Source organism: Nomia melanderi, chromosome 12 (assembly GCF_051020985.1).
Source record: "Nomia melanderi isolate GNS246 chromosome 12, iyNomMela1, whole genome shotgun sequence".
NCBI classification, from domain to species: domain Eukaryota; kingdom Metazoa; phylum Arthropoda; class Insecta; order Hymenoptera; family Halictidae; genus Nomia; species Nomia melanderi.
In genome coordinates this window covers 14,629,085-14,651,964 of record NC_135010.1, presented here as the reverse complement: position 1 = coordinate 14,651,964, position 22,880 = coordinate 14,629,085, and the positions used below count along the sequence as shown (strand labels likewise).

Below are 22,880 nucleotides of genomic sequence, written 5' to 3'. Positions count from 1 at the left end.
ATTTCCATCGAGCTTCTTCGCGTTGCTCGAAGTAGACCGAACAAAAGCTCTGGACGAGGTTCGTCCGTGGTTCTAAGTAGTTACCGTCCCGAGGAACAGGAGATTAGTATCGAAGGCGAGGTAAGAAAGGATGAAAGCCGAGCAATTAGACCCGCATTCCAGGGCTCCTCTCGCGAGCGGCATAGAGTACGGACCCGAACTTTCTCCGCGAGCGTGCCTCCGTTCTGCTCGCTGGAAATTCCAGGAAATGAATGGGAGAACCAATCTGAAAGAGCGACTCTATGAATGGAAGCACCGGTACTAGATCGTAGCTGAATCGGGCGGCCGCTCATTCAAGGTAACGCGGCTTTCAAGGATTTCCCGCGCCAGTACGCGCCGGGGATCCCTGCTTTACCCGCGACTGGTAATCCCGACGAGCCACACGCCATCTGTTCGGGCTGGCTCGAGGCGGCTGGAGGACGCCGGCGAGCCGTGACCGGCAGAGGTAGACACTCTCTCCGGTTTCGATCGGCGGAGTAGCCGGGCCGACAAGCCGCTTGCATTTTTCACGAGCTAAACTATCTTTAAATCCCGCTCAATAAGGCGTCGAAGAGAAAGGTTCGTTTCTATCGAACGCCTCCGACCGATGCCCCTGGCAACGACTATTTAAGGCGAGCGGGGAACACGCACGCACGCACGCACGCACGCACGCACGCAACGGCTCCGATCGATCGACCGATCGATCGCTCGCGTCGATCCTCGTTATCGGCCGGCTGGATGGACCGTCGGGAACCGAGCCGATCGCGTGGATCCGCGAGACACCCGGTTGCGTAACCAGCCAACGCAGAGATCTTTTTTCGGAGAGAAACGACCGCTCGATTTCTTTTATTGCGCTCGCCGGGCGAACAGAACTCTTGTTGTTCCGTGGCACCGAACCCGGTGATAGGGGAAGGTATTCGTAATGCGAGAATTTCAGATGTTTGCGTTCGAATTTAAATTTAGTATGATCGAACCGCGATCGATGCGCGCATTCCGGCGTTTCCGATGTAGCGGCGGTGGCTGCTCGATCGTTATTAAATAAATAAAACGTCGATTCCGAGGCTGGCCGATGAGTCGGATTCTCGGTTCGAAGAATCGGTCGCCGCATGAATTAGTCGGTAGACAGCTGTCTCTCGCCGGAACTATGATAATCGACTACTCGGAAGACCGTTGAATTACCAAGCAAACGAGGTAAATGGCCAGTGTCTGCTAAAAATACGCGACGGAGGCTGATGGTGCTTTTCTTTATCGGTTGATCGATGCCCGCGTAAACCGTGATTCACGGGAAAATCGCAGAGTTTATCGGACAGAGCGACCGATACACTGCGGGTGTATACACAGAGTTCGGAACATTCGGTGCGAGGTAACGATGGTCCCCGAAAACCGTCGAAACCTCGAACGTGAGTTATCTGCGCGGATCGGCTCAACCCTTTGCAGTCCTAAGTGTCTCTGATTCTCTTCAGCCGCTTGCATCGGCGTCGCGAAGGGTTAACCCTTTGCACTCGGTTTTTACTAGAAATGTTTTCACATTTTCTGATGAGATAGACGTTTCATGAAACTCGAAGAGAAATCACACATTGAGGAATGCTATTTTATTTCAATATTTCCCAAATTTCTAGTTGTACTGTATATCGAGTGGTGAGAGTCACCTCTCGAGTGCAAAGTGTTAACCTTTTATTTACAAGACTAGCCGCGAAGAACCTGTACAAGGTTTGACACGGTGTGCGTATCATAAATATTATTACGATCTGTAACTGACAGAACCTTCCACTCTGCAATTGCGTTGGATTATACTATGTGAACTATCGATGACAAAGAAGAATTGTGCTATAGTATCGTTTAACCCTTTACATTAAACCTTGTGTAATGTATCAACACATAAAACATCGGAGTAAAGTAGTTCTGTCTCTTAATCTATATAAGATAATCAATTGTGTTAGTTGTGAAAAATATCGTTAATCAGGAAGCAACAAATATTTTCATGAAAAATATTGTCGAGTGCAGAGGGTTAATAAGCTAAACATGAAAGCCACTAGCGTACAGTAGCTAAAGGAACAAGGGTTAACGAATCGAACTCTGTTCGAAAATCTACGAGAACTGCGAGTAGCTCGGGAAACGATTTGAGAAATCTCGAAATTTCCTCCGTCGGCCACGGCATCTGGCCGAAACGCGGAGGGAGGAGCGAGGGATAGAGAGAAGAGGAGGCGGAGGGAAGGAGGACGAGAAAGAGGGTTTGTTTGAAACTGTAAATCGTCGTCTCCGGGGATCGAGGACGTGAGAACTGTATCCGCGTCTGGTCGCCGGTAGGTAAGCAAACCGGGCCGAACGAGAGACAGGGAGAGGAGAGTGGACGAGAGCGAGAGGGCCCGGGGGGAGGAGAACGGGGGAGGTTTCTCGACCGCACGCACAGCTGCGGTTACGCATTTCGCGCAATGCTGCGTGCACCGTCTCGCCGGAGAACGGTCCACGCCTGGAATCGATTCCTTTCGATGATAAACGTCCGTTTCGCTCGGCCGAGGGGAGGCATCGCGACCACCGAAAAACATCGACGCTCCGATGCGATCGCCGGGGAAAGTAATTAACCCCCCGCCGAAAATTGCTTCACGGATGCACCGGTTAGATTCGTTTCGTTACTGACCGCCCGCGTGAATCCGAAGAGGTTTTCGATGCTACCGCACGGTTATGGTTAGAGGTGAATAAAGAAACTGCTTAACTTTGCCACGTCACCGAAATTCGGGTGACATTCGTTGCAGATACTGAAGCATTAATTTCCTTGGTGACGTATGGAGAGAGAATTCTGTTGGAGGTACAGATATGAGAAAGAGCAAATGTTACAGAGAATCTTTTATTAGTTGTCTTAATTGAGCGGAATCTAATAAAAGATTCTCTGTAACATTTGCTCTTTCTCATATCTGTACCTCCAACAGAATTCTCTTCGTTCCATACATCAATGGACGAGTTAAATATATGGAAATCGATTAACACTTCGCAGTAAACACTGTTTAAGCTCCTATGCATCGAAACAGTTGTCTTAATTGAGCGGAATCCGTTTCGATGCATAGGAGCTCAGTGTTTACTTCACGAAGTGTTAATCAATTTCCATACATTTAATTCGTCCATTAACAACCAGAAGCCTAGCGCGAGTTCGAACGACCGAGGACAGAGATCAACGCGAGGATCCTACGATAAAAAGGAGCGTCCGATTCAACGGAGGCGAGGTCCAAAGAATCGTTATCGAAAAAGAAGACCGGTAGCCCGAAGCAGGCTTCCAAGGCGCGTCCGATTTGCCTCGGGCCGCAATTAACGTCGCTTTGTGCTCCCTTTGTCGGCCGTGGGGGCCGACCGAATTGGCCGTGAGCGCTCCGCTCTGCTCCGCTCCACTCCGGGGGCGAACTTCGTTTGCAATGCCCTTTCCGCGGAGCAACAGCCCCGACTTCATTGCGTTACCCGGTAATTCATTTTAGCTCGGTAATTTTCGAAACAGCGAGGGAGACCGCGCGGTTGCCGGCAATTTTCCAAGTTTTTCGTCGATCGGTGCGCGCGTTCCGCCCGAGACGGGAGGCGGATGATCTTTGAAAACGGCGAACGACATCGAAGCGTGGGACCGGCGAGCGCGAACCGTCGGTTCGCGTTTCCCTTCCACGGTCCTTCGACCGGCACCCTCTCTTCTCCCGTCGTCCATCGCTCGCCCATCGGCCGTCCCCATGTCCCCACGGTCCCATGCATTCTCATGCACTCGTCAGGCTTCGACCGCATCTTTTTCAACGTTTTCCCATCCCGCGCGCGGCGATGGCCATTCGAATCTCGGCTCGCTGTCCGAGAATCTCGAGATCAACCGCTCGAGTGGGACGGTTCTCCGCGAAAATCCTGTCGAATACAACCGAATTACGCTTTGATTTCACTTCGACCGCGTCACACGAATTTAGGAGACATTCTTTAGATAAACTTCATCCTCTGATAAAGACTCTTTAACTCTTTGAACTCTGTAGGCTCCAATATTGCACCAGTTATAATATTAAATATTTTAATGAATCTTAAACTACCCTAAAATTATTCGATTTTTCACGCATCCAAATTTTATACTAACAAGGAAAATAAAAGATCGAGGGAATTATAGCATTTCTAATTTTCGCTAGGAATACTATAAAAATTGCAGTTGCTAATAGATTACAAAACAACCTGGAGCGCTAAGGGTTAAAGTATATTTCATCTCGTCGAAATGAACGAACCGAAGATAGAGCAATCATTTCGAAGAATCTTGCGCTATAGTCTGCTCAATTAAGAAACCGACTGTATAGGAGTTTCGAGTGTTTCCTTGGCAAGCTGTTAAAAAATGGTAAATGCGATCGCATTGTTTCCTATTCCGCATCAGATAATACCGAAGCCAAAAATAAACGATTAACAGTAGAAAGCAATCGACAAGAATTTTGAGGTTTACAGGATCGAGTGTACCCGACTCTTTCGCCATAGATTCGCAGAGATGCGAAACGCCTCGTCGCTAGCCAGCTCCTGGCAACGATCGTCAGCGTCACCTCTGATTCTCAGCGACGCGCGATCCGAAGCCTTTGATCTCGCGCGATTCGAGGAATCGCGGCTCGTAAAGAGAATTAACTGCCCCGGGGCCGCGAACCACCTCGTTTCATTTCGGAAAGCATCGTCGGGGCAACGTCGACCCGCTGCAACCTCGAAACTCGCTGCTTTGAAGTAACCACGCTGGCCAGGCCTACGTGACCGGACTGTCGTCGTCGCCGTCGGCTACCGGCGAATCTTCCGTCGATCACTCGGAAACGCAGACGCATATTTCTCTAGCCGATCCCCGTTTAACACGTCCCCGCGCCACGCGTACCATTTATGGTACACGCGCGATCCGTGTAAGGGAACATTTCTTGTGAGACATGTGTCAACGAACAATGGTACACGTCGTTCGTCCGAAGCATTTCTTAGTGTCGCTGGTACTTTTTAAGTTCTTCAGTTTTGTTCGGAAATTGGGCGCACTGGTATGCTTCCACCGCCAACGCCTCGCAGATAGGATCAGGCTCGCGATTAGATCTAGTGTCGCGGAAAACAAGGTGGAACAGTTATTCCGTCCGGAACCTTCGCACCGACTACTAATTAGTAGCGGATTTCTATGCATTTATGGAAAATCCGGAAGCGATGAGAAGATATGTAAAGTGTAGGAATATACACAGGTATAATCGATGGTGCAGCCGGATAGCTGATTCTATGTCGACGAGCGAGTCGAGAATGTACAATGAAACTTGATTTTGAGGGAATCGACTTTCATTCGCTAGACTCGTGCATTTGTCTCGTTGTTGGGTCTCGTTGTAGATCGTTAAACTAATTTAACAAGAATCAGTGTTGTTCATTACCCAAGGATCAAAGCAAACATCTATTTTGCAGTTATCAGTGTATTATCTTCAAATGAAATGTCCACCTGAAGTAGAATGGAAAATTTTGTTGTATTTCTTACGAACTGTCGATAGTAAAATATTACACGAGCTTAGTAACGAAAGTAAATACGCCAAGGGGTTAACAAAGACTCCCAGCGTCGCGAGAACATTTATCTCGCGATTCCCCGTGTAAGAAACGACGTCGAAGCAGCGGACCCCGTGGCAACGCCTCGAAAGCTCGAAGGATCCTCGTGAAACGTGGTAGCCGTGGCTGTCGATCGCGCGGTCAATTTGTCATTCCGAGAAGCGATTCTCTCGACTCACTGGTATACGTGTTTATATATATCCAATTTATTCCGCAGCCAGGTAGCTCGCACCGGATGAGCATGGCTGTCGAAGAGGCTTACGTGCCCTGCGTGGCGAAGGGCCCGTCGCAGCGCGGACGGGCCCGGGGACTCGACGCTTGCAGCCATACTTCGGCCATGTGTCGCGGCCGAGTGAATTCGAAGGTTCCCCCGCTCGCAACGCTTTGTGCAACGACTGCGCGAGCGTTTTCAGCGGTTTTTCTGCTGAACCGAGGGCTACACTTTAACACCTTCACTGGCAAGTAAACACTAAACCAACAGAAACTAAATAGTCAAGATCCTTTATGATAATTGCTCTACTATCTCTATTACATCTCAAACATTCATCAGAATTCGGTTCGTTCGATGCGTGAAGAAAATGAATGAAACGCTAGAACTATTGGTTTCGATTTTCTTATTTAGCCATTATCGATACCTTCGAAGCATTGAATATTCGACGCGATTTTGAAAATAGTTTCATTACAGTACTATAATGAATGTCTGAGAAACTGAGAATAATCTATCGTTACAATTTTTACAGAATTGCATATATCGTATTAAATGCTCGGTTCTAGTGTTAAGTGCATGCAAAATGTCGAATTTGAGCGACGCGGCAGTCAAAGCGTTAATGCAACTTAGTTGACACAAAGCTTGATCCATCTCGAAGCCGTAGTCCTCGAAAGAAGTCTGCAAATCGGATAGCAGGTACGCTAATCCCGTCGAGGGACCTTCGAAACTGTCGAGGAATGTCCGCCACGTGGGCAGGGCAGGGAGCCGGTGCCTCCGAAAATCTCGCCACGTGACACGCAGAACTCGTTCAGGGATGTCGGAAGTTGCGTCGGAGCGACCGGATGTTCGGACGCGGGCCGCTTTCTTTTCGCGGGATCGCGTGAAAGGAGACGGGGACGAGCGGTGTCGCAAACGGTCGACGGGCGTGCACGAAACGCTCGGCCAGGGGCCCTTGTCCTTCGGAGTACCGTAACGTGTCACGGGCGGGGCCCACGGTCCGCGTCTTCCGTAGTACTGGCTCGTTTCGTTCACCCTTTGCCTGCAATTTCTGTCGCGACCGGTTTATCGGTTAGAATTCCGTGGAAGAGAAGCGTTTTTCGAGAAAGGTCCTTCTCGCATGAACAGTTTTTCAAGGAAAAAATGCAAGCTGACAATGTCGAAAGCTAAAAAGCGAGATGATCTCGCCGGTCTCACGTTTGGATGTTGGAAAATGAATCATTTTCAAGTTTCGCGAAGGATGTATCTCGATTCGAGGAGGAAAAGGTCCGCAAACCGCCGAATCTCCGGCGCGTTCGAGGTCCCCGAGCCTAATGGAGATTAGCCGAGCAATTGCGGCCGAATTAGCGGCGAGACCCCGAAGAAGAGGCAGCCTCGGCTAGTTAACGTCGAAAGCCGGAGTCACGATTGCGACGAAGCGAGGCGACGAGTTCGTACGCAATTTTCTCATTAGAGTCGCGCGCGGTGTCGCGTTTTTCCGGCGGGTCACCGGTTCTCCGCTCGAGCGTGCCGTCCCCGTCCGAAGGAAGCGCGAAAGAAACAAATTTCTTACGGCCGCGTGGCAATGTCGCCGGGGACAATGGGTATTTGCATAAAACATTCCGGCCACCGACTGTCATCAGCGTCCTATCAGGCGACAGGGGTGAGAAGGGGATCGGGTAACAATGGCGCGGACGGTTGTTACGGCAAAGTCGAAGAAAACCTGCATTATTCAATGGTCTCCTGCGACCGACTGGAAAATGTAAACGTCGATCGTGTTCCGCTGCTCGAAAGGCGTCGCCGCCGCCGCCGCTTTCCGTCTGCAACGGGAAATCCGTGGAACTCGGAGGAAGGGGGGCGAGATCGGTTATGGATCGCGGTTTTCGTCGATGCTCCGCAAAAATTAGAACGAGCTTCGTGGAGCCCTCCTAAGGAGGTAACAGCACGACGTTAAACGCTCGGCTAGACGATAAACGAACCAGTTAGTGAGTCTCCGGGATAGCCGTTTTTCGAACTGGGGCACGATGCTGCGGGAAATGGGAATATTTAATTACTCGAGGAACCGTGGATTCCCTTCGGGTCAGACCACGATGATTCGCGGTGAGAGAAGATCGCGTTGCGGACGACAACCGAAGGTTGAACGACTGTCCACGAAACGAACTGCTAATTACCGGAGTAACGAGCCTGGCTCGTCGCGTTTGCATCTGGTTACATTGGCCCTTGCACTCGAGAGGTGAGTCAGTGCTTGATTCGACATAGCGAAATTAGTCTTCGGTATAACATTAACCCTTTGAACTCTGTAGACTCCTATTGCACCAGTTATAATATGAAATATTTTAATGAATCTTAAAGAAACTACCCTAAAATTAGAATTTCCACGCATCCAAATTTTGTATTAAGGAAAATAAAAGATCGAAAAAATAGCATTTCTCATTTTAATGAGATGGAATGTAATCAATCCCGAAGGTCACCTATGTTTCATAGAAACATATCACATGTCTGTTGAGAAGCTGTCGAGCGCAAAAGGTTAATGCACAGTGTCGATTCGGCGGAGTTCAACGAAAAGCATTCGTGGATCGCGTCAAGCGTCGAATTCGCGATCTCAGCCGTTGCAACGAACAATGCGCTACTGTAAATGAACCAATCGGCCGAGGAACCGTTTATTTTCCTTGCAAATCGAGTGCTCTCCGCGCTCGCGGATTCGAGGGCGAACCGTCTCGCTAGTCCAGCGCGTCTCAATTAATGGGACCGAGCAGGCTACGATCGATCCGTCCATTCAATAATTCGCGGAGGTAGACGGAATCGGCCGTTGCACTTTCAACTTTGATCGTCTACATACTCGCGCGTCGCTTACGTAATGCAAGCTATCTGGAGAATCAGCGACGAAAACGAGACGCTAACAATGCGTAATCTACTCGAAAAGAAGCGTATCCTGCGCTCTTCCCATTCGAGTAGTGCGATTATTCTTGCACGTGAAAAACGTCTAACGTAAGTTCGAAAGAATCGGTAATCAAATTGTCAATTGCATTTCCAAAATATTATTAGAATACACCAAGGAAAAAATCACAAGGTGGATCCAACAGTTCGCATTCGTTCCTTTCTGCTTTCTCATTTACAAGAGAAAGATCTGCAAACCAATTTCACTTGCTAGGACCAATGTCGCGTATTTACAATTAACACGTTTTCTGTTGCGTCACTTCTGCGAATTTCTGTCCGCTGGTTACTGGAAATACTTCCTGTCCATCAAGGTTTATGTTATAGATCTTCGTCTCAATCTACTCTGCGTAGAACTAGAAACAGACGCGTACCGCTTATCGGTGGAACGAACGGAGCCGGCTCGCAGAAATTTCCGAGGATGATTCACGAGCCGCGGATCGGGAAAGCGTACGGCGGGATCGACGAGAAAAATCGGTCTCGTCCATCGGGAGAGCGGCTGCGAGAGCTAGCTGTGGTCGGCGGACAAGTGGGTGGACGCATCGGCGCTCATGCCACGAGCTGCGGAGCGCGCGTTGCGTATACGCGCACGTACACACGCCACTGAAGGAGAATGGAAGGCGGGGGCGTTCAGTGGGGGGGCCTTAATGAGGATGCTGCTGATTATCCAATTCGTAAATTCTCGCTACATTTTGATCGTGCCGAGCCGAACCGCGAGTAACAAGAATTACTGCCTCCGATCTCCGTGCCAACCGATCGTGCCTAGCTTTGTCCTCCGATTTCGACGCGCGAGTCGACGGTTTTCGATTAACCCTTCCGCTGCTGTCGACGTGGACACGTGTTTTTCAGATTTTTCGGCGTCCCGGGTGCTGAAGTTAAGCGTCAACGCGTGGGACGAGCGTGTCATCGTTAGTTAGCAACGGTATTGAACAATTTGCAAAAGTCTGTTTACATCAGCATTGGAGAATCGCAGTTGTAACTTTGTATAATCAAGTTCACATTGAGAAGGCATTCCGAGAGTTTAGGGAGCATTGTTAACTCTTTGCACTCGGATGTTTTACTAGAAATATTTAACATTTCTTTACGAGGCGATGTTCTTTGAGACTAATTCGAAACCAGTACATTGAGGAACAAAGCTGTTTTACTCCAATGTTCCACGTATCGAGGAATTATACACAGATTAACATTAAATATCACATTCTACAGTTTCACTGTGTCAAGTCAAGCGGTGACTGAGAGTCACCTCTCGAGTGCAAAGGGTTAACAGTCGTTGCATGACTGTCGCGATAGGATTGAACCCAGCAGAGAATACAGCGCCGCGATCTGTCGTTATTTCTGCTCGAAGCGTCAGGAATCCGAGGAACGTGGCGAGGACAGAGAGGAACAGAGGATCGATCGGTATTTTGTCAGCTCCTTAAAGGACGCCGCGTGCACGGTGCATATTAATTGCGCGTCGACGCGAGCATTGACGCAATTGCATCGTCCAAGTGTGCTCATTGCCAAGGTGAGCGTCGAGCTCCTTTCTTCGGCGACGTCGGGTCGGGACAATGGCGGTTGTATAATAAAATACTGCAAACGTGGGCTGCGTGTGCAACCCATCTCCCATTGGAATCCTTTTTAACGCGTCGAGCGTCACCTTGCCCACATACGGGTATCGCGACGTTCGATTCGCGTCGGCTCGCCGCGTCGGTGGCCGCCGAATGCGAATAACTCTATCCAGCTGGATACAGTGGGAGGAGTCGACTAATCGAGTCGCTGTACTCCGTGATCCAGATTGTCCAGAGTCACGATTAAATCGGTGCTCGATAAATCGTATTCTTAGATCGCGCTCGACTTTTTGCGTTCTCCCCCGATTCCCGGTTTATCTAGACCGTTACCAATTAAATCCGATAATCAAGCTTCTACCGCTAAACTTGGAATCGTACCACAACAACCAGACAAAAGAATTCCTCCAGCGCCGTTACTTCGGAATCCATTCTTGATTAAGCGAACCCTGTTGATTAAGCGAACTACATCGGTGCTCCTCGCATTAACGAAAAAGTGAAACTGTCTAAGGAAAACGTCAACCGAGCAAGGAGACGAAGAAATCATCCAGGAAACTGATTTAAGGAATTCACGATTCCGTGCGATCCGCCCAAGTCGCGGCCCACAATTAATTGTCAACGGTGGAAAGGCGTTAATTAGCCGCGGCGGAGAGTCTGCGACGTGCGTCGGGTCCAATTAAAGACGGCGACGGGTCGTTTCCACGTCGCGGGATCGCGGGTGTCGAGCGAAATCGGATAGCACGCGGACGTTGCGCCGCGCGTAGGTTACCTTTACAACGATTCCGGTACGAAAGCTCGACCCGCTTCGTTTCGAGCGGATTGTACGCAACACGGACGTAGCAATTTTTCGCGGACCTCTGCACGGGATGTAGATTGTCGGAATTACAACGATAATATTTGTCCCTTTACTTGTAATTTCTCGTAATCGCTGCAAACGAATGTTAATCACCTTTAATGTTAGTTCTACTGTGATCAGTTTCCTCGTTATATGCTCAACTCCTGGCAAGTACTGAACCTCCGAAAATACCTACACAATTTGGACAATATTATTTCGAGATTCGCTTCGTTGCATAATGTAAGTTCAAACAGTATCTTCACGCAGAGTCGTTTAATGAAGCAGCAAGCTATTGTTCACGCAGGAAATTCTTAACTGGTCGACTATCGGTGCGTTTACCTTAACTATCGTTCCCATTCGTCTCTGGAAGAATAACGAGAGAGTACGCGAAACGCTCGCGACTGTCGTGGCGACGTGTTAACGACTCGACGGATCGCAAGCGCGACGATGTCTCGTTCTCGTAGGAACGTTCCCGACGAAACGCGAGAGAAACCGCCAGGATACGGGCTCCGAGCGTTTTTTTCCTCCTGTGCTCCCGGCTGTTCGCTTTAAATTTTAAAACAGCGCGCGACAGCGGCACGCAACACGCCGCGAGCCGGTCTGCCCGATCTAATCGGACAAGTTATACACGAGTAAGTGCTTATGCAGCCAGCGCTCATATTATGCAAGCGTCGCTCGGTGTAAGTGCACTTTTTAGTGTCACAGTCCCAACGGTTAACAGGACGCTACATAGACCGTGCGCGGATCGATCGTGTTTCAAGCGACCCGCGGAAAGCTGATTCGAGAATTCCTTATCGCGGCTGCTTTTCGGCGACGCGGGACGCTCTTGTTCTCTTTTAACCCTTAACGGAGCAACGCCGCCGTATAAGCTTCACGGGACTTTTACTTACTCCAATGTCGCGTGTGTGGCGACAAAAGTGGTTTCATTACTTAAACCACTGTTAACCATGTGACATTTACATGAACGCGTTAAGTATGCTAGGTCACTTCTGCGAACTCGTCCGCTTATAGTATCAGTTCTCAACACTGCTAGACAGATCGAAACCCATGATTCCTTTCCGCAATTAGTCAGATAACAGACGTTGCTGTGAGAAACTCTTAAAGAAATTGATTCAGCGATAGGCAGATGGAATTGTAAATCAACTGAAGCCTCAATAGGCACTCTCGCAGTTCCCACAGAGAAATTTCAATCGAACTATTCGGTTGCGTTCGGTTACACTATCGTTACTCGTGTTACCAAACACGGTAACACCTGATATCCAGCATTCTGCTTGTAATTGTCGATTAATTCGCTCATCGGCGACCATCGCGGTGAACGCGAGAATCATTGACTTTCGCGAACGGTTTTCGCGAAGACCCGCGCCGCTCGGACGGTGAAGAGACGCGTTCCAGGCTGGCAAGGGGTCCGACGACTCAACACCCACCGTTCTACGCTAATAAACAGAGATTAGGATTACGCGGTGTCGCCCGGAAACCCGTTACGTGTTCGTAGCTCGTAATCAGCCCGGGACAAGGGTAAAAACGCTCGACGAGTATGCTCGACGGTGCGCGCCGCGGGAAATTCAGCGGGCCCTTCCCCCCCGCCGCTGGTAAAACGCGCGACGAATTAAAGCAATCAACGCGGGGGCAGAGGGGGGACGAGCCCCCTCGCCGCGCACAATAGGTATCTCGCGGCGCGTTAAAACTACAATGGCCGCGTACGCGGCTAATTGAAACATTTGCCTCGGCGATTGCTAGACCCCGGCCGGGTAAACATACGCGGGAGCATGCAATTTTCTCACGCCAACACTCGATACGCGGCCGAGGCCGAGTGCGCCGCCTGCTTCGGCCTTTTTCGATTCCCAAAGGGAACCGGAGCCCGCCGGGAACTGGAGATCCTCGGTGTACCCCTTGCCCTACGATCTCTCGCGCCACCGTTACCTCGATTAACGCGTTAAGCGCCATGGAAATCTTCAGCATTTTTCCATAGAGTTATTCTTTTGTAGCACAGACAATCGAGAAGTATTAATTGCTTGGTGTTTCATTCAGACGAGTAGTGTTTCATTTGTATCGAAAGTGAATAAGCGACAAGATTAGTCGTAATGTTTGTTTCTAAATTGCCAACGACATGTTATGCAAGTCGATGGTGTTATTCCATACTCTAGATTGGTTTGATATCTAGCACTCTGTTCACAATGACTAATAAAATTAGTGTGCAGATCTGTGTGATAGATGGAGACGAAATTCTTCGCACGAGATCCTACGGAAGGCTGACCTCGTCGCAAGTGATTAAGGTTCGCATGAAGTTTACCGAAAGATAATTGCTCGTGGGAACAGTGAGTTCAAGTCCGAGCCAAATCTCTTTCTCACGCGTGAAGTGAACTGTGACCTTTGCATCTATGAATGCAAGAATCTCCGAGTATCTTAGTTCAACTGCTAGGATAGACATTCCGAGAGCTTGATGGACTAGAGAAGAATCTGAAGAGCTATCTGAACGAGACTCCGCGATCTGATCGAACTCTGAAGCTACCGGATGGGTTAAACATTTTCTCCATAGGAAAATAGAAACAGGGTAAAGAGACGTCTAGAATTCAGCTGAGAATTGCGATAAAGATCGACGATATAACGAGCGAGAACATCATCGACACTTAACAAATTTACAACAGCCGCGTGGAGATCGATGGTCTCCGGCGGAACCGTAGGCTAGTTCAGGGCTTCTCAAACTTTTGTTTCACGTCGTTTGGCGATCCCATTCGTAGGAATATAAACTAGGAACACGAACCAACACATTGATCCCGGCGCTGTAATTTATCTTTCTAACTGGCGGTGAAACTCTTAGAATGTTTAAATTTATCGAGATTACTAATAGATAAATTGACTTTCAAAGGGTCGAAGACACTTGGCGCTAATAAATCCTAATAACAGACATGCTATGGTTTTCTATAAATCTTCAATCACTGCGCGTCCAATTCTTTAACACGTTGACGCTCACTTTGAAATCGGTGACGGACAAAAACGATCCTTTTTTGTTAATTAGTTGATTCTTAGGGAATTCGACCAAGATTCCATACTTTCGGAATAAAATGAGTATATCCTTTTCATGATAATACTAAGAATATAAGACCGCCATCGCCGACATTTGCACCTGCATTCATCGGACGGCCGTAGACGGCATTTACGTCGACGTTAATTTTGCTGAAACATGTACGACCCCGTGTGGGGTCGCGACCCACACTTTGAGAAGCCCTGAGCTAGAGCCGGCCCCGGAGGCGCTCTGCGGTCGTGATAAAAACTCACCCAGGGAGCTCTCGGGATCGGACAGGTCGGAGAGAGAGGGCACCTTCCGCATCGAGGTGAACCTGCCGGAGAGGGCAGGCACCAGGCCCTCTTCCTCGGCGTCGGAGGTGAGCTCCTGTTTCATCAGCTTCGCCATAACCGTCAACACGCCGCCGCCGTCGTTAATGCTGCCGCCTCCCAGATAGCTGCCCACGCCTCTAGCATCGCGCTGAAACAAAACCGGCAGCTTTTAATCCGACCCGTTTCTCCGTTGCGTCGGTCTCGCGACGGGGAACGTCGGGGACGGTTCGTTCCTGTTTAGAATACGGAGCAACGTGCGGTGACGTCGATTAATTATTAACCTGTCAGCCACGGGACCAGCAGCGAAGCTGTAATGCTCGCTGAAATTCCACGATTTCGGGTCCCACCAGTGAAATTTAACCGAGCAGTTAATTCTCCAACGTATCCTACGACTGTTTTCAATAAGAATCAGATTTCTTCGACGATTCTGGGGGCCTCTAATTCCATGAAAGATAAGATATCGAGGACAAAGAGCTGCAATGCATCCCTGATTCACCGATATCACCATCGCCCCGCGGCGAGAGGTATATCCGCGAAGTGGAAGACGACGGGCAGCCGTCGCAACGACATTATTTAATGAAACTTCGTTATCCGAACCCCTTCACTTCATTCGATCGAGATTACGCACGGTTTCTCCAATCGCGCGTTAGCCGGAATATTACGGCAATTGGCCGAACCGCGGTGCATCGGTTCGAACCTTCGCTCGTGAAACGACGGAGAGGGAGGGAGAAAGAGAGAGTAAGAGAGAAAGAGAGAGAGACGTCGAGACCGAAGCCGAAAGAGGAGAGGTCGCGATTGCGCCGAGCTAGATCAAAGAGTCGCGGAGGAGACGCGGTCTCTGCGGAGGCATGAATGGACGGTGAACCTGTTGAAGTTGACGTGCCGGAAGGGGAGAAGAGCGGAAAAAGGGCAGCGGGGAGGTGGGGCGGAAGGACCAGGAGAATGGCCACGGGGCCGGCCGAGGGGGTGAGAGGTGCGGATGAAAGGGGAGCGCACCGAGGAGGGAAAAGGAGCAACGAAATTGCTGAATAAGAAACGGAGAACAGAGAAAGAAACACAGCCGTACTCGGTCGGAGGGAGACGGAGAAAAGCCGAGACGGATGACCGGGACGGAGGCGTGGGGGGACAAAGAGACTCGAAAGAAAGCGAGCACGGGAGGAAGAGAGAGAGAGGGCAGGGGACAGAGAGGAGAGAAACCGCAAGCGAACGCGATCGGGACGAAATCAAAGTCGAAAGGAGAGGCCGCGCGCTATTGCTCGCTCCGAAAATATCGCTCCGCGAACTTCCACGTTCACCGGGAGAAAAGGAAAACAGAGGGACCGCGAGGGGAGGGGGTAAAAATGCGCCGACACCTTTCGAGGAGCGATTTTAATGGGAAATTTACATGGCCGGGGACCGGCGGAGCGGACCGGCCGAGAAAAAGCGAAAGGAAAGGGGAGGAAGGGGTTGCCGAGGAGGGGAGACGATCGCAGGATGCGTCGGGCCGGCGCAGCGACAGGCAACGACGACCGCTTGACCTTCGCGCGACGGACTCCAAGTTGAATGAAACGCTGCACAAGAGAGTGACGCAACGGTACGCAATGCAACGACAGCGCAGCGACGCGATGCAACATTCTAACCTCGCCGTACCTACGCTCTCCTCTGCCCCAACCTCGCCGACCCCTCGCCGCCTCTTGCCTTCTGCAACTCGCTCGCTCTCTCTCTCGCACGCTCGCTCGCTCTCTCCGTCTCGCGCACACCCACCGGCCTTTACGCTCCGCGCTCTCCTACTCTTTCTCGTTCCGCTCTTTCCCCTCTAATTCATTCCATTCTCCGGCCGCCCCGCCGACGACCGGCTCACCCTTCCCCCGGACCAACCCGGAGACACTCTTGAATCGGAGATAGACGACTCGGTGCCGCTCGATCCCCGCTCGCCCTGGAATCCGGCCGATCCCGTCAGGGAAATTCTGGAGCGCGTCAAGATTTTTCGAGATCGACCGAGGAAACAGCAGCGGGAACGATGCAGCTGATAAGTGGAGCCGATCGGCGCGTCACGCTCGATCTGTCGGCCGATGAACGTCGCGATCCGCGTGTACGGAAAATTGCCGCGATTGCCGAGCTACTGATTCTGTTTCGCACGGTGATCTGTCGAGCGATCGGAACGGAGGAAGGAGATTTCTGGAGCATAGGCTGGCGAACGGTTGGACTGCGTTTTTCTGGTTCTTTCGTGAGAGTTCTAGAAGTATGAGTGTCGGATTTTCATATTTGACACACTGAGTAGCAGATGATTTAATTACTCGGACAGCAAGGAAAGAACAAATAATATTCTTTTCAGTTATTCAAGGATTCACTCGTCAAATTCGGAACATGAATTCTCAATTTTCCTTTTACAGACTGAACGGCATTGACTTCCGAGGGACTCGTATTGCCACCGATCACCTACCTTCCAAGTAAATTCCGTTTACTCGCGTTTCTCGCGAATCGTTGATAGCACGATCAGTTAGACGAGCTCACAAAGAAAATCACGGGGCAAGGGGTTAACGGGGGTGGGCGGTGGGGCACGATCGAATCGCGGCTCGAACAACGGCCCCTCTGTGTTCCACGATAATTATTTTCCCCTGCGTGGCCGTGGGTGTACGCATGCAACACGTGTATGCAGATAACCGGGCCGGGTCGCGATGCTCGTCACGCGTTCGCTCGCTCGGCCGCTCGCTCGCCGTCTTTCTCCGCGCGCGCATCTATCTGTTTACCTATCTCTTCCTCTTTCATCATCGGCATTCGAACGATACGACGATTCGTTCCGTACCGCGACGTTTGGCTACGTGACCGAGCGTTCCGGCCAACCGAGTCCGTCGAGGCGACGAGAGGCATGGGCCAAGTCGTGGGTGCGCGCGAATGAATCTCTGCTCGCTGTCGATGGAAAATCGACAAATTTCCTATTGCGATTCTTTCGGAAGAATGGAGACGTAAGGTCCTTTTATCCATTCGCGAAACAAAACAACTTTTATGGTGTTGGACACACCAGAGTCGAAATGAAGATCGACGACTCCTAGCGCGACCTCAGTGTCGTCCAGAACGACGCTCTTTGACCTGGACGAAAAAAGGTTCCACTGGTTAATTTTGAGGAACTATGTATGTCTGTCTGTCTAGAGTGGAGGGTGCAAGCTCGACGCATTTTTTCGACGAAGGCCGAAAGAGACGCACGCGAGCTGCGGCTTGCGAGGTGCGGTCAGAGTTAACCGTTGCTAGAGGTGGCTTAGACCACTTGGTTTGGTGTAATGAAATTATGACGTTCGATGTTCGATGGCGTTCGTAATGTAATTATAAATGAAATGTTGATATAGAGTGATTTTCTACCTTTGCATATTATACGCATTTATGTTAGTTCCAAAGTGCCGTTAATATTTCATTAATACTCATTTTTCTTGTAACATATCTATACTGTTTTTACTTGTTCTCCCGTGAGTGGTCATTATATCTTCATCCCACACCTCGTTTCTCCGTTACTCCAAAACAATCAGCGCGACGTTTTACCGGTTGTCGAACGAGGAACTGGTTCTCCCGCGGAATTTCATGTCATTTATTCTTCATAGCTCGGTGGGAATGATAACAGCGGGCAAGTGGATTATTTGTATTCGTCGATATCGGCGCCAGGGAACCGTCCCATGTTCCACCTCGTATAACGATAGAGAATCCGGTGGTGGTACAGAGAGAAGTGCGATTCAATGGTTTCGGGGGAGGCTGAGGCGAACCGTTCGGCCGCCCACGCGTCGCGGCGATCGCAGTGCATCGTACACGCAGCTCGCGCCTATATAAATTAATCGTCGCACGAATCGCCAGTGATGCAATCCGTAATGATTTCTCGGAAACCGTGCTCGCTCGGTCTCGCTCCTCGCTCACCTTCCTCGGCGCGGCTCGAAATAGCCCGGCGCGGCGTGCTCTTTTGTCCTTACGGTCTCCGAATGAATATCGAAGTATCTGCTCGAGCAGATTTCATTAGATCTGACAGAACGCCACCGGAGAAATTGCCGGAGACGACGGGTACACCTATCTTTAGCCTCGACGTGCACGCCGAAGCACAAAAGATCGATCACCGTTCAATTTTATCTCCGCGTAACAGGGAATATTTGTATCCGAGTCGAAACGAGATACCATTCGAGCGTGATCCGACTGCGTTTCGAGTCTGAGGACACCACGGCGAAGAGTATCGGCTTCGTTTCCCGGCTCGAAGTTTCCGGGGAGCGTGTCATTTAGTTGGCAACGCTACGAACTAACGGTGAACGCGTGAATAAATGTAAAGGAAAATGTATACAAGTCGACACGCATTAGTAAGTTGTCGGGACGGTCGTGATTAAGGATCGGCGTACCGCGCGGCGCGCTGAATTCCGCGCGGCTCGGCTCGTTTTCTTCTTTAAAATCGTGCGCGCCTCGAAGAGTTAACCGATGCAGCAATCCCAGCGTGAACAGACGGGGAACGCGGCTTCTTTCTCGATAGCTTCCAGATAAAAAGGAGCGCTCGGCGGCCGCTCGAGCCAGGAATAACCTATCGCGGGAAGAAGGAGCTCTACGCGCGGTGCGACGAATGATTAATGCCGAAAACGCAAGAACGGGCGCGTTAAGCTCCCATTCTGATTCGCCGAGTCCGGCCATCGGCGACCCGATTCGTATAAGAACCGGCATTATGCTCGTTCGGAGCGGGCTCGGCCGCCGGTTCTCTGAATGAATGAGTAACAGGCCGGCCAGGAGCGGTGGGGGCAGAGAGGATCGTCAAAAGAGACGAGAGAACAGAGCCGTAGAGACGCGAAACGCGGCCGGTCGCGCGGCCGACAGAGACGGGGCGACGCGGAGAGAAAAAGAGATCCTCGAAAACGCCCTTGAAAGGAAGAAACGAAAAGAAGCTATTAGCACGTTTTCTCATGGCGGCCGCGATTCGTTGCTATTTTTACCCCCGTTTGTTTCTCCTCCTTTCTTCTCCTTTTTCTTGCGTGCCCCTTCATTATGCGCTGCCCCCCCCCCCCTGTCCCGGAGTGCGCGTTATCTCCCGACGATTTCGCGGCGAGAATCGGCTGCCGGCGGCCGAGCTCGGAAATAAAACTCCGGTTACGTCGAAGTCACGGAATTCGTCGAAAAATCGGCTTCCTCGTGCGCCTTCGCGAGCCATAACCACCGAGAGAGATTTATGCATCCGTGGGAATCACGAGGGAATTAAGTTCTACGGAAAGAGCGCGGCCGACAACGTTCATCGCGGATCAGATCGCGAGTCCTGGAGCAACGGCGCAGGATCGCTCCGAGCGGCGCCGGCGAAAATAGATCTCGAGCCGCGGCTTCCCGGTAATAGTCCTTTCAGACATGTAAATCTATTCGAGCCAAGCGAGAAGCAGCGAGAGGCCTCGAGTCGGCGAGAAGGATTTTTCGAGAACAAACGGAATTCGTTGCTCTTCGACTCGGCGCGGTGACTAGTCGGTCGATCGGTCGAATCCGGAAATCGTCTGACGTTTCTTATCCGACATCGACGACCGTCCCGATCGAGCATGAACGAACGCGGGGGGTCCAGACGTTCGCTCGTTCATGATTAACCACGCCGAAACGAACGACGAATCGACAGCGCGATTAGCAATTGAAGAACCGGCGACGACGCGAGCTCGTCGATCGCGGGAACGACGTCTATTTTCAGCGGAAAAACAGAGGAGGGAGTCGAAGAATCGGGAAAACGCTGGCTGGTATCGATCGAAGACGCCGCGCGACTGAATGAACCGACGAACGACGCTTCGAGCCATGAATGAACGTAACACGCCGATGTTTTCTTAGACCGAATGCCGGCCGGCCGGTGCATGCGCGCGTGCACCGAGAGAAATGTCGCATCGATAAGATAAACTCGCCGACCAGGAGGAGGAGGGGGAGGAGGAGGAGGTCGAACGTTGCAATTTTCGATCGACGGGGCTCGCCGAGCCGAGCCGATTAATCAACGTGTTTGTCGATCTTTCGCGTGTTCGCTTCTAACACTGTCGGAGAGTCGGCGGATAGAAAATTAACGCGGTCCTTAATAATAATTCGAAACCTGTATCCGTTTCCGACGAAACACGAATATTTCACGTTCGGACGAGCGGCTGCTTGAATATTTCGCGAACGCTCGTCGTCGGTGGCGAGCAGCGCGCGATTGCCGACCGAAACGTCCGGAAAACCGATGAATTTTCCGATGAGCGGCGCGAAACCGATCAATATGCAGAGCAGCCGCGAATACGTAATGCCCCGCCATTCATCGTTACCCGGCTATTTATACGCGGATCGTTTTTATCCCTCGAATGAATGACACAAGACACGCGCGATTGAAAACTCTTCCGCTAGGTCCGTGGGTATAAATACCCGGCGGATTTATTAGACGCGCGGCGGGGGATGCAAAGGTTATCACCGCGGGACCCGTATATTTAGAGCCCCGTGAACCGTGCCGCTTCGGGATCAACGGATCGATCGATCGATCGCGGTGATAAAAATGCGAGCCGGTGCCGCTTCGGTGTTTCGCGACTCAATTCGGGAAACCGCGAGTCGCGGCGGAACTCTCGGTCGAAAGCGGAATTCGATTTCACGCGGGGATGCGGAGTCGATCCGAGATCTCGGGCCGAGATCTCGCGAATCGCTGGCACGGGGCCTAACCGGTTGATTGGCCAATTAGGCGATAAGAACGGTTAACTCGATTTTCGGGACGACTGAACGGAACGGGTCGGTGCGGCCGGAGGAGGGCAGTGGGATCGGCGGCGAAGGAGGGATCGTTTTTCGGCGAGTTCTGCGGAGGACTTCCGGCGGAGAGGCGAGCAGCCAAGTGGCCAGTTCCTGCGCGCGCGGCGAACAACAGCTGTCCTGCTTTCCTCTTATTAATATTCATCGACAGATGGCCCGGAGGAAAGGAGCAGGCTGGACTTTCGGTAAATTTCGGTGACACGGAGCGAGGCTTAGGCAACGATCGCCGGATTCGCGAGAACATTCGCGCCGGAAGCGTTCGATTTCGAACTTCGAATCCTTTCGAGACTTTCCAACGATTTATGGAGTCGAATTTTTCGTCGTGCACTCGAAGTACTTCTACCATGCGTACCGCGGTACGACTCGATGGACGGAAACAGAGAAACGCATCCGTGATTTTATAGGCGAATCGCGAGGCCGGGAAAACCGACGATCTCCCGCGATCGAACGGCTTCGACGGGGGAAAACAAGCGTAATCGGCATGCGGCGGGAAGCTAGGAAAGGAAACGGATGCACCACGCCCGAATCGTTTAATCCTGAATCGATGCCGAACGAACGCCGCCGTTTCAATCCCTAATTGCATCGGACTGGCCCCTCTGTGTCATCAATCAGCTTCGAAATTGCTTCTATTACTTCCTCCTTCCTACCACTCGTCCGCCGTTTCTACAAGCAGGTAACGTTGTCCCTAATATTTCAATTTCGCTCCCGAGACGATTACCGTTCGCCGATCCCCGACCGATGGAAACGAACGTTCCGCTCGGAACACCGGTTTCTATTAGCGATCACTGCGACCGGGCCTTCGTCGACGATGAACTGCGAGTCTCCGTGCATCCTCGGCAGCCAAAACACTCCGGTTCGTGTCGCGCGAACGAGAATTCGCGGGAGATCCACGGAATGATCGTGAAATTCGATCGCTAGCTCGTCCCCGGGAACCGCGTCTCGTTTAACGAACCCTAACGCAATATCTCTGGCGTCCTTCTTCCGCAATTTCGCGCGATTAAACGATGCGCCGCCAACTTCGAGGGCCGAGTTACGCAGAATGGAAGGTTTCGCTCAGGAGCGACTACCCAAAAATTCAATTTTCCTCGGGCAACGTTCGGTGGCATCGTCGGCGGTTCTTTGCGGCAATTAACGCACACGCGTCGGCGATCGTCTGCAATATTGCATAACAAAGTTATTCGCTGTCAACCCTCTGGCTAATGAAAAAAAGGCGAAGCGAGCGGGAATGAGAGTCGAGGAGCGAGAGAACCAGCCCCACGGAGGGAAAGAGAGGGAGAAGAGTGCGCGCGTGACGTAGGTGAGGCAACGGTGCATCCGACTAGAACGAGCGACGCATGCAGAAGCTCCGGCCGCTTCACGCGAGAAGGGATGCTATTTCTGGCGACTTAGATTTCTCCTTTCTCTCCTCCCCCGTGGACGAGCGGCCGCTGCCCGTGCACGCGTGTGTTCGCTTCTTCTCCCCGCGTTCCTGCTCCCTTCTGCATCCCGTTCCTCTTTAACGAGCCACGACTTTCCGTTTCTCCTCGATGTCCCTTTCGCTTTCGAACGATATCGCGTTATACCTTCCCTTTTAACCCGTTAACCGAGATCGGGCTCCTCTCTCGCGGGGGATAATAATAATTTCCTACCGGCGAACGGCCGAGACGATAAACCGACCGATCAACGCCGGTTTTCGGGTCGTCGCGGGCCGAACGGAAACTTGTTCCGACGCTGGAACTGTCTGACGAGTCCACAGTATCCAGGGAATCGCTGGACAAACCGATTCGGTTGTACCCGAATC

General features: G+C 51.2%; 1 protein-coding gene across 7 annotated transcripts in view; it reads right to left on the bottom strand.

Moving 5' to 3' along the window:
* Positions 1–22,880, bottom strand: part of pnt (ETS transcription factor pointed) — a 127,175-nt gene that overhangs the window by 95,840 nt on the left and 8,455 nt on the right. For all 7 annotated transcript variants that reach the window (XM_031980018.2, XM_031980022.2, XM_031980023.2 and 4 more), the window contains one exon: positions 14,327–14,534. In XM_031980018.2, the coding sequence (XP_031835878.1) occupies positions 14,327–14,534 (208 nt within the window). The remainder of the gene's footprint in view (positions 1–14,326; positions 14,535–22,880) is intronic.